The sequence below is a fragment of the Lichenostomus cassidix genome, chromosome 1Aa (genome assembly GCF_008360975.1).
Source record: "Lichenostomus cassidix isolate B80296 chromosome 1Aa, HeHo_3.0, whole genome shotgun sequence".
Lineage (NCBI taxonomy): Eukaryota > Metazoa > Chordata > Aves > Passeriformes > Meliphagidae > Lichenostomus > Lichenostomus cassidix.
This window is the reverse complement of record NC_139480.1, coordinates 29,845,460-29,857,845: the sequence shown is the minus strand read 5'-3', so window position 1 is coordinate 29,857,845 and position 12,386 is coordinate 29,845,460. Positions and strand designations below refer to the sequence as shown.

The 12,386-nt window shown below is 42.9% G+C and overlaps 1 protein-coding gene across 4 annotated transcripts; it reads left to right on the top strand.

Moving 5' to 3' along the window:
* Positions 1-1,045: 1,045 nt before the first annotated feature.
* AMIGO2 (adhesion molecule with Ig like domain 2) lies at positions 1,046-10,077 on the top strand. 4 transcript variants are annotated; one of them, XM_085043928.1, is made up of 2 exons: positions 1,046-1,230; positions 8,334-10,077. In XM_085043928.1, exon 2 carries the CDS (start codon positions 8,407-8,409, stop codon positions 9,970-9,972), a length of 1,566 nt encoding a protein of 521 aa, XP_084900054.1. In that variant the 5' UTR covers positions 1,046-1,230; positions 8,334-8,406; the 3' UTR covers positions 9,973-10,077. The 4 variants fall into 4 exon arrangements, with proteins under 4 accessions (XP_084900054.1, XP_084900045.1, XP_084900028.1 ...); XM_085043919.1 differs by lacking the exon at positions 1,046-1,230 and adding an exon at positions 1,271-1,395; XM_085043902.1 differs by lacking the exon at positions 1,046-1,230 and adding an exon at positions 1,439-1,741.
* Positions 10,078-12,386: the final 2,309 nt, after the last annotated feature.

Here is a 12,386-nt window from a genome sequence, read left to right as displayed (position 1 = left end):
ACATATTCAGTTTTGAAAGCAGCGGAAGGAAGACTACAAAAGTGATTACCCTCTTCCTCAGGCTGTATTGGTAATGTGATCAACTTAAATTTCACCCTGTATTTTGCAATATAGAGGCCACCAGGAAAGTTTAATGCTTTAGTCTAAATGAAGACAACAAGCTTATTTAAACAAATGAATATTCCAATGGAGAGTCTGAAACAAATTAGTGTTGAATCTATAACCTTGAGATTAAAATTGTTTCAGTGCTTTATAGCCTGACTGCACAGAAATATAGAAATTCAGCACAAGGCAGTGTTCAAAAAGTCTTTAAAATCAATATCAGTATTACCTATATCTCACCAGGCTTCACTATATCAGGCCTTTAACACATACCTTGTATCATACTGAAGAATTTCAGTTTGCCTCTAGGGTGAATTCTAGGACAAGATGGAACCCTTTAGCTTTATATGTAGCCACAAACCCTCGTATTAAAAATCACTTTGCTATGTGCCCTTAAAAGAAAAGTGTGATTTGCAACAGCTTTAATATGCAAGCCCATTTGCTGAGAACTGTTCTATGAACTGTATGTCTGCATGACAATAAATCCACCATCTCTGATATTTGCTAAAGTAGCCCATGTTCAGTCTCTAAATGTAGGGTACTCTAAATTATGATGGAAAGGTCGTGAGAAACTTGGCCGGGGGAGGTTAAAATCAGTGTGAAACAGAAGGAAATGCGTTCTCTGGCTTTCAGCTGCAGCTTTGCCTCTCCCTCATCTGGTCACATTTCCCCATTTGATTTGCAGCAGTTCTCCCACAGATTCCATGGTCAAGAGAATCCCTGTACACGTCAATTAATTTTCGATAACCCCTTGTATCATTTGACAGACTCCTCCGCTCTGATCAAAGCCTAGTTTACTACGGAGCTTCCCTGAGGTCTGACCATTTAATTAACCGGAGGAAGGTTTTCTAAAGCTAACACAACGCCTTTTAAATTTATCCGCCCCTCACGAGCACCCCGCGGTTCCATATTCGCTCACGGAGAGTTTTGATGCATTTTTAACGAGGACCGTGTGGTCGGCTGCGCCCTCCGGAAGAAGGGGCTTCCCCGGAGGCGGCTGCGGAGCCGGGCTCTGCCCCCCGCCCGGGCTGTGAGGAGCTGCAGGCCGGGCTGGGGGCAGCGCGCAGCGCAAGGGCAGAGCCCACCCGGGCGGCGGAGCCTCCCCGCTGCCGGCGGGGGCTGCGGCGGGTGAGGAGCGGGGCCGGAGCGGAGCGGAGCGGGCGGAGCGGCGGGCAGCCCCCGGGAGGCGAGGGGCGGAGCGGGGGCAGCCGGTGCGCTCCTCCCCCGGGGCACCGACCGCTCCGTCCCGCTGCCGCGGAACCCTCGGCAGCGCGTCGAGGGAGGCGGAGGAGGGTAGGGTCGGGTCGGGTGCTGCGCGGCGGGGGACATCGGGGGGGAGGGCGGAGGCAGGAGGGGATTAAAAAAAACACATCGCCGGGAGTCTCCTGCCTTCCCTGCTCCCCCGCCGGCGGTACCGAGCTGCGGGCAGCAGCTCCGTTCCCGGGGGCAGCGGGCCAGCACTGCCTGCGTCCGCCGGGGAGCGCAGACGAGCTGCTGCCGCTCTCCCCGCGTCCCGCGACTTCCCCCGAGCCGAGCGGAGCGGAGCGGAGCGGAGCGCAGCATGCGGGGCAGGGGCTGGAGGCGGCGGCGGGGCCGGCATCGCGCTCCCCGGACATGAAGCGGCCATCGGAAGCTGCAGGTAACGCTGCCCGGCGGGGTGGCGGAGCAGACATACCCCCGGTAGCCGCAGTGTGACGGGAGCAGGGTCCGGAGGGGCAGGAGTCGGGGCTGAGAGGGGGCGGCGGAGGCGAGCGCAGCCCGGCAGCGGGCGGGGGAAACCCGGACTCTGCCTCCGCCGCGGAACGCCGGCAGTGGCCGAGCCTGCCCGGGGAAGTCGGTCAGAGACCCCTCGGAAAGCCTGTGGGTACCCTCTCCGAAACCTGTTTAGCCTGCTCGGTCGCTGGGCTCGCCGAAACTTTGCCCTCCGCCGACTCCCGGTAGGAATCTGGGCTGCAGCGGACAGTCCCCGCCGTGAGACTGGCAGGAACCTCCCAAATCGTAGGCAAGGGGGTTTCTGTGAAGTTTAGCTCTCAGATAAATTTTTGGAGGCGGTGAGGATTCTTCGCTGGGCAACTAAACTTTCGTAAGATCTGACACTGCTTGGAGACTGGTTACTGATACTGTAATAGGCACTGCCACTTAGCATTGCATTTTTTCTTAATTATTTGCTGATCTCCTTAGCAACTGAAGTAATTTGCAAGGTTCAAGCTTGGTTGCAGTTTGATTTATAAAGTAACATGGCAAAAAGGATGAATTTGTTGTTTCACTGATGCATATATCCCTTGTACTCTCTCAGAGGGATAAGAGCTGCAGAGATGTTGACTTCACGTAGATAGTACTGCTGTAAAGACACTGTTGATTAGTCCAACTGAGGCTCTGTTGTACGTCACCCCGTTGCTCTTCTGTGTCTGTTTTCTTTAAGACATGTGAGTTACCATGGTTAAAAAAAAACAAAAAAAACCTCTCTTCAAGGAAATTCAATCTTTAGTCAGGGATTAGTGGGAGATGATAGTTTTATCTGGCTAAGGTTACTAGGACAAATTAATCTCTAATTCAGCATGATTGAGGTATGACCAGATGCTGGCCAAAGAGAACACTCCATTTGCCATGCTGAGCACAGGATCAGCTTGCTGCAAATATGATGTAAAGCCATTTTTTCATCACAGTTAGGTCCTGCACCAAGCACAGTTTAGCCCAATTCAGGGATTTGGTCCAGTGTATCAAGACATCTCCCAGATGTAGCTCACCAACAGTCTTTGCTGTTCAATCCATCATGTCACTAAATCTCATGGATTACGATGTTTGGGTAATCTGTATGTGTTCAGTCAGAGATGCTGAGCACCGCTGTCAGGAAGATTTGATGCAGAGAGTGCCTTTTCCACTCAGGAGTGAGAAAGGCAGAGCAGAGCCTGGAGGCTGAGGTGAGGTGGCTGCTGTATGAATATTTCCTCTGACAGTATCACACACACAGGGAATGCAAGTTTATGCAGACCTTCCCTATAAAAGTAACTTTTTAAAAGAGTAATTGTGTAGGATGCCACTAGACTCTTTGTAATTAATGTCTATATCATGCACTCAAGCAGGATTCATAAAGTTGGGATTAAAAGCATGAATAAATATACTTGTATAATATTGTTGTTATGAATTAATAAAATCCCATTCTAAAAATCACTTTTTCTTCCAAGTTCATGAGGAACCTTTGTCAAATGTCATGCCATAAAAAAATAGGTCTGTGAGAAAACAGTAGCACCTGAGCCATCACATTTTCATTTCATGTATTGTTACATGTAACTAGTACAGCCCTATCCAATATGTAGACAGTTATAGGGGGAGAGCACCTATGTGATATTGGAAGTCAGTGAGAGGTGCAAAGATTTATGAGTATGTTGTGGGCTGGTGAGACTGGGGTGAGACTCAAGACAGCCACAGGAGATGGGGCGCAAGGGAGGAAGGTAGGGAATGTAGAAATGGTTTGAACCTTCTGGAGGGTGAACCGAGGTCTTTAATATTTTCAAGTGCTTGATCTCTCTAGGGGCTCAACACTATTGCAGCAGTAGTACACAGCAGGCACCAGTGTTGTGTGCAAATATTTGCATTTTCACTGTGCAGAAAGTACCAGCCAGATGTGGGATTATTTGCATCATCAATGTACAGGAAAATTCTTCAAACTAGGAATAACATCTACCAGTCCAATTTTTTTAACAGTGAAAAGACTAATGGTAATGTTTGCAAAAGCAATCAGGTGAATCATGATCTCCTGTCCAATTCACTGCTTAAATTAAGAGATGTGCCACATAAGGATTTTTTAGCAAAGTCTCAAATGACCTGGGAGAGATAGTTCGGTGTACAAGTTCTGTGGGAGAAACGGCAATAAGCCTGAAGGTACTTGCAGAGGATGAGAAAACTGGATTATTAACGTCGCGTTAGTGAGAGAGAGACCCCAAACAAAGGAGTGTTTAGGACATTAGTTGAGTTGATCTTCAAGTGATAACTGATGGTGAGACTATGTTGCCTGGCATTCCTCTTCTCCATAAGCAGGTCTAGTTGCTCGTTACTTTAAAAACAAAACAACAAACAAACAACCCCCCAGAAATAAACGAAAAACATTAAAAAGTTCAAATCCAAGAACCAAATCCTTATCTTCTCTAGAATTTGATCAGTTGTAGTCAGTTCTGCTGTTTCTGACCACAGAGGATTTTTCCTATGTCCTGCATTTCTTCTTGAGCAGTTAAGAAGCATGTACACCATTACTATTCAGATGATTCATTTCAGGGAGTAAGTACTGTGTTTTTGGCAGTGAACTTAAAATACTGCACTTTAACATCACGAAGAAATTATTTCTTTGAACAGAATTCAAGAACAAAGCTCCCAACCATGCCCTTCACTTTACTATAAATCAGAAAAGATATTTACCCAGCTCATTCAGAAATAATAGTTAAGTACTTGGCCAAAGTCTGTTGGCCCATGTTAGCTGATAGTATTCAATAGCAATATCTCTCTTGAGAAAATGTGCAATATTGAAATTTGTAAAATAAGACTTCGCTAAGATCTGAAGTAGTGTAACTGGGATGAAACAAAATGCCAGGTTTTTTAATGTCAGGCTAACTGTGAGCTTTGTTTTTCCTTGCCACTTAACATATTACTACCCAGAAATGTTTATGCAGGCATTTTGAGTCAGTTCAAATGATCACATACCCTATAAATATTTATGTTGAACATGCTTGGCTTTGCAGACCATCCTGAGTAATCTGTGCAGAAGATATGGGGAACACAGGTTGAAGAGCAGGTTGAAGCTCAACAATCCTACTCTCCAAAAGATCAAAGAACCTGTTGGGAATGTAGGCACTGCACTGTGAATTGGGCATGGAAAGGAAGGCTTCTGCTCATCAGAGTACTCTCTAAATTCTCTTGTGTGTCCTGTGATCTCTTTAGGATGTCTATAATTTGGATTTGACCTGCCAGACAAGGCAAGTTACCTGAAACTATTTTCATTTTGCAACTCCAGTGAGCTTTGAAAATGGACAATCAAGTTTTCAGCCCTTGCAAACTGTTTTAATTCCTTAAAACTCAAAGGTATTATGCTGGTGTACACCAGCCACTGATTTGAATCTGCTCATGGGATTTGGTTGCAGACTAGCTTGGAGTTTTGATGAGATAATTGTAGACATGGACAGAAGCAAACATGCAAGGTCATCTAGTGTATTAAACTTGGTAACCTTTCCAAACCTGAGCATTGATCTAGTATGTCTCATTTGGAGTATCTCTAGGATCACACTTATATTCAGCATGGAAGCTGATTTTTTAAAGTGCCATTCATCTTGTTGCAAGTGCAGTTATATTAAAAACTAGGCTGCATAGCTTGCAGAATCCGGCATTCAGATGTTAGTGGGAAAGGCAACCTTTGCAGCCAAAATCTTCTATTTCGTTGATGCTTTATAATCCAGTCTTCAAGGAGGTTTTACTGTATGCAGGTTTTACTGTATGCAGTTTTCAGATGCCTTGCTTCATACAATAGACTAACTAAATGAGCAATTACTAAAACTTTTTTCATTTGCCAGTGTGTTTTCATTGTGTCTTGTGTCTGTCTGCCCTACAAATTCTCACTGTGGTACAGAACTATTTCCTGATGGTAGTTTCTCTAATATTTCGTAGGTCTCACCCTCTAGAAGAATTTTTATCTATTAATTGTTGCTATAGACTGGCTGACTAGCAAAAACAGCTAAGTAAGGAGCTTAGGACTTGTTAAAAAAATATTCCTCTAGATTCCTAACTTCGCATTGTAAACCCCATGCAGTTAGAGGCTTCAGGAGACTCTAAAAGCTTGGAAGAATTTAAGAATCCTAATATTAAGCTTTAATTCAAACCAATCAATTTATTTTTATGATATTTCTATAGCTAAGATCATGTTACTATATCTCTTGCATAGAGAGGAGGCAGGAGAAGCCTGTGCAGACAGAAGTGCTAGACACAGTCACAGCATTTTGTCTCTCATCTCATGACTTCTTCAAATCAGTCCTTCCCAAATTCAGCATGCAGAGGTTCCTTATTCTCTAAGTGCCAAACTGGTGGCTCTAATACGTTCATTATTTTCTAATAGTTTGCCTGATCTCACAGGAATTTTGTGGCAAAGGCTAGGATATGCTCCAGTTCTCAGGTATAGGGATTTACTGAGCTCTTGATATAATCACCCTTTCTTTTCCCTGCTCTTCCTCAGAACCTGTATACAGTGTCAGGACAGGTTTTGGGGTGGAAAATTTAGCAACCATGTAACCAAGGACTGTATATAAAATCTAAAATGGCAAGAAAAACATAATCCTGACATTTCAATTTTTGAGCATTTGACTTGGCAGTCTTGCAATTCTCTTAATGTTTTTTTTTTTTTTGTAATGCAAATATCTAAAGCCAATTTATATATAAGTTCTTGTGAAAGGTGAATTGTCCCATTCTCCCATGCTGCCTTCATATTTCTTCTTTTAATGGGTCATTAGAGGGTTCAGCTCTTTAGTTTCATAGCACATGAGTAGATTTGTTTGCAGAAGACAGGAGTCTGCCAGACTGGCAGAGGGTTACAGATGAGGAACTGAGAGGAGTGAAAATTTTTGCATTTTGCGTATATTAATTAATTGCATCGGTAATCTTAAGTTCTTAAGTAGCAGGTGTAAATTGTCTGGAGAGGTGTGTTCTGAGGATTACCTCCTGAAACTCATTTGTCTTCTGCTTAGTCCTCTTTTTTCCCTTTACGCCCTCCTCATCTGATTTTCCAGTCCCATATGCCTTAACTGACTCCTGGATCCGCAGACTAACCTCCTCCCCAGTTGCTTCATTAGTAACAGTGATGATGCTCCATAAGCATCCACCTCGCCTGGTTCTGCACTTCTTCCCTATGCATCTCTTATCCTCTTCCCTCTGTCCCCTTCTTTCATTGTTCCTCTACCCTGCTGCACTTTAGGTCTTGACCATTTAGGTCTTGGTTTTAATCTTCATCCTTCTTGCATCATCAGAGAATACAATTCCTTCTTTTATTCTCCTCCTTTCCATTTGAGGTTGCTTCTTTCTCCTCATCCCACTATTTACAGGCTGCTGGCCATAGCCACTAACAGCAGCACAGAGCAGACATTGCAGGGTTTGCCCTGCTCAGATACTGCTCTAACAAAGGGGTAAGATTAGAGAAATGAGTTTGAAGATAATAATGTGGGAGCTGAATACCACATCTGAACTCTGAAGGGGTGATGATAATCAGTGCAGATGAACTCACCTGTGTATTTACCGACGAACTCTGAACAGGTACCAGGGAGAGCAAGAACGAACAGAAATGTTCATTCCTCTGCTACATGTGAAGCGTTTTCTCAGAAGGTGGCAAAAAGCATATCCCTTAGCACAGAATCACTATTGTGCCAAGTCTTACATCCCTGCTTCAAACCGTACTGACTCTAAAATATTCTCAGAAAACAGTATGGTTGGGGTTTTTCTATCTACATATGAGCAAAATATTTTTTTCTTTACTAAATTTTGAGAAACAGCTGACTCATTCCCAAAACTGGTGCCTGAGGTAGGCACTAGGCATAGATTTCTTCCTCATTACTTGTATTGGCAAAGGTAGAAAAGCTGATTACAAAATGCTGTTATTGAACAACTTTAATAACTCTCAAAATTGGCTGTTTCTATCTGAACCATAAGTTACTGAATTTAAGAGAAAGAAAAGAAATTCATATGACATTTAAAGCTAGAAAGTCTGAGAAAATTCTTTACTTGAAAATGTGTGATATTTTCTGATTGTAAAGAAAAGCATGTTGTAACTGTTTGCCACTAGACAAGAAAAAAACATTTTAGGATGAGGCTTTTTTTTCCTGTACTGGGAATTCTATCTGTGTTGGTTTGGAAACAGGTAGGGGATGCCATTGCCAAGTCATGTTTCACAGAGGAACATTTCCAGGTTATTTTAGTGAACTGTCAGAAATTGTATTACTTGGTCCAAGACTGAAGAATAGTTGCATTCTTTTTGAAGATAAAAAATACTGTACCTACAGTATATATATTTACACATGAATGCGGAATTTCATGTTTACATAAAACCAATGTTAAGCTTACATCACCTTAGAACTAGATTTTACAGTTAACTGTATGAAACCCTAAGGATTAACTCCCTGTATTTTTCAAAAGGCATAAGAAATCAGGCAGAATATGAATGGTAAATGTTAACATGCTGTACCTCTATATCCCTCTTTTGACAGCAACTAGTGCAAAGCAAACTGCACATGTAATCTGTGGCAAGGAGCACTGGGAGACAGCTGAAAGACAGTGACAATGTCTTTAAACTGGTGGACACTTCCTACTCGACTTGGAGTTTTTAAAGTGAGCTTCAAAGGACTCGCATGCCTCTTGGTGTTCACCGTGAGTGTTTGTGGCAGTGCCCTGGGGATGTGTCCAGCAGCCTGCATCTGTGCCAGTGATATCGTAAGCTGCACAAATAAGAACCTCACTCGAGTGCCAGGAAATCTTTATAAATGTATGAAAAGACTGGATCTGAGCTATAACAGAATTGGGATTTTGGAGCCTGAATGGGTCCCAGTGCTGTCTGAGAAACTGAACACTTTAATAGTCAATCATAATAGCATTAGCAGCATTAGCACTGGAAGCTTTTCCACAACTCCAAATCTGAAGTATCTGGACTTGTCATCCAACAACCTGAAAACCCTGGGCAGCCCTGTGTTTCAGGAGCTAAAGGCACTAGAGGTTCTCCTGCTGTACAGCAATCAAATAACACAGATTGAGTCTTTGGCCTTTGGAGGATTGTACAAATTACAGAAACTGTACCTAAGCTACAACTTTGTCTCACATTTCCCACTGGACTTATACGTCGGAAAACATAAACTGGCAGACCTTGTGTTGCTGGACATTTCTTTTAATCACATCCAGTCGATGCCTATTCAGCGCCTGAGTTCAGTGCCAGCCAAACAACTTAGCGGTATTTATCTTCATGGCAACCCATTCTATTGTGACTGTGTCCTGTACTCCATGCTAATCTTCTGGTATCAAAGGCACTTCAGCTCAGTGGTGGACTTCAAAAATGAGTACAGCTGTTTGTTGCAGTCAGACCCCAGAGGTCACAATAAACTGCCTCTACTGCACGACAACGTTCTGAATTGCTCTGAAAGTACCGTCAACAGCTCTTTCCAAGCCTTTGGGTTTATTCATGATGCCCAGGTTGGTGACAGGCTGGTTGTACACTGTGACAGCAGAATCAGCGATGCGGACTCGCAGTTTGTTTGGGTTAGCCCAGACAATAGATTGCTGGAGCCAGACAGGGAGACCGATAACTTCAAGGTGTTTCCGAATGGCAGCCTGGAGATAACAGATGCCCAGCTAGAGAACTCAGGGCTGTATTCCTGCATTGCAATAAATAAGAAAAGACTATTAAATGAAACCATAGAGGTCAGGATAAATGTTAGCAATTTCACAGTGAACAGGTCCCACGCTCATGAAGCATTTAATACAGCTTTTACCACCCTTGCTGCCTGTGTGGCCAGTATTATTTTAGTACTGCTGTATCTCTATCTGACCCCCTGCCCCTGTCAATGTAAGGCAAAAAAGAAAAAGAGGAAGCTGAACCAAAGCAGTGCCCACTCATCCATACTGAATTCCACACTGCCACAGGAGCTGCCAGCCGACGAGAAGAAGGCTAGCACTGGTAAACGGGTGGTTTTCCTGGAACCCGTGCACGAACCAAAACAGAGTCAGAATGGGAAAGTAAAACTGTTTCCTAATGACGGTGTCATTACTGAGAGTATCTTAAAAACTACTCGAACAAAATCCGACTCTGACTCTGTCAACTCTGTGTTCTCAGATACACCTTTCATGCCGCCAGCTTAGTTTGCTGCCTGTGTTTGTATCGTGCAGTTACATTTCTGAATACCTCCTTTGCCTGTAGCAACCATCAGGACAAACAAATAAAAAGAGATAAAATGTTTTAAAAAAGAGTATGCTTTGTCAGTCCTTGAGCTGCGTCTCCTCTCTGTGCAGGCCATGCAACAGTGATATCTCGTTTGGGAAAAGCAAACAGCTTGTCATTATTGTGAATGTCTTCAGTGCAAGCTTAGCCTTGGTTTTGCTCTCTGGTCCATACACAGCAATTGCTCATGCATGTTCAGAGACATTTTCAAAAGTGCATACAGCTGACTCTGCAGAGGCAGAGGCTGACCCCTGTGCAACACCCAGTGATGCTGATAACTCAGCTCTTCTGAAGTGAGCACGGAAGCAAACTCGCATGGCTGAGGACAAAAATGACCAGACTTCCTGCAGTTCCTTTCACGGGCTCATAAAACCTTTACACAAAATCACTAGGGGAAAAACATCATGAGTTTTTTTGGACTGCTTGGCACAAAAGGATTAAATTTGTCACCAAAATACCTAGCAGCGCTGGGTAAATGTGTGTGGCCTTCAATTGACAATATATTTGCAAATAATCACTTGAAAACATTAAATGAGGGGCCTTGTAATAATTTTATTCAAAACTTAGTCATGAGACTACTTGTGAAACGTGCTTGTATTTCTTTACAAATACTTCATGCAATGAAAACCGGTAAGAGTTAACATGCTACCTTTGCAGTTGCCTTAATCAAAAAATGAAAGTTGTCGGGCGTGAGGACTTAGACAAATCAGCAGTAACTAATTAAGCTGTGATGACTGGATTGATTATAACCAGTTGTCTTTACCTCCACTGCTCAGTGTATGCTTGGCTTCACATGTGGTGAACAAATCTGCCACCGTGGTCAGGGCTCCTGCTTCATCTTAGGAGTGAGTGGCTTCTCTTCATAGATAACCATGAAATCATGGAAATATTTTAATTATTTTTTTCAGTGGCACATGGATCCTGCAGCCTTATTACATTTGCTTCCTTAAGTTTTCTCTTAAAAGAGGAAATGCAGTATTTGGACAAACTCATGAAAAGTATACAAGACTTCACACGCTCTAAATTCACGGATTTTAAAAACACAAATTTTACCTAGATTTGGCCCTTGTGTTGTACATACTGCTTTCTTCCTTGCCCAAATGTACCGCAGTCAAAGTTTATGAGTCTGGTAAAATTGACCTGGACGAGTTCTGCAATATTGGTTGCGTGAAGTATATTATTGTAACGAGCACACTGTTCTATTAGCTTTCCCTGTTATATTTGCCTTTTTTTTTTTTTTTTTCTTTTGTAACTTGCTTACCTTGGGGCTGGGCTTTTTCGATCTTCCTCACATTGATAAGTAGCAACTTCAAAGGAGTTTTTCAAGTAATTACAGCTTACCAAAGACAAGTAAATGGAGCATGTCTGTCGTTCTATTTTGGGGGAATATACTGAGAAGGTAAAGGATAAACTAACTCCGAATCAAAGGGCTACATGGTATGGCAACTCTAATTTATTTTCAAGAAGCTTACTGTAACAGCCACTTGCCATTTTTTGTGATTTATTTTGAGAGGCGTGTCAACATTCTAAAGCTTATATCTGGCTGAGCCAAAGCGATGAGCAATTGATTTGCTACGCAGAAATCCTGATGTAGCTAATTGTTTGAAGACAAGCTATCTGACAAACAGATTAGCTCAGGAAACAGTGTCTCTTTAGTGTGTACAAAGTATGTGGAAATGTAAAACTGCTGGAGATTTTAATTCAGATATTCAGGGAAATGGAAAATGGGAATTATTTTTCCCATTTAGGTAGAGGATAATAAATATTGAGGAGAGGAAGATGACCTGAAGTTTGTGTCTTTTGTTTGTAGATTTATCTGTGCAAATTTAAAAATAGCTTCTGCTGTCAAGCAGGTTACTGTCCTGTCATAAAGCTCTTTCCTTCTTTTGTCTGTGTATATGCAGTAATCCAAAATCTACATTTTTTACATATAAGGTGTGATGGTAATACAGTGATTTTCTTTGCTAAAATCAGGTTTGGTCATCTGTCAGTGTGGCAGATTTGACACTGTCGCCTTCTCAAAGCAGTTTTTTTTAATGATTTAACTAAGCTGCATGGTGTGCTGCTATTTCTCAGGTATGGTTGGTGAGTGGGTGGATGTCCTCCGTGTTGTGCAAGGAGATGATCAGTGACACAGGGCCAAGGAGTTGAAATGGTGGTGAGGCAGAGTGGGAAACAGAAAGACAAATGCTCTGTTGTACAGATCAGTTACAGCTCTGGGCAGATGTTATACTCTTGTTGTCATACATGAGGTTGATTGACCCAGATTTCAGTGTTTACACAAGAGCGCTGATGGTCAGTTCCAAATTGGGCAGAAAAAGAAAACAGGCATTTT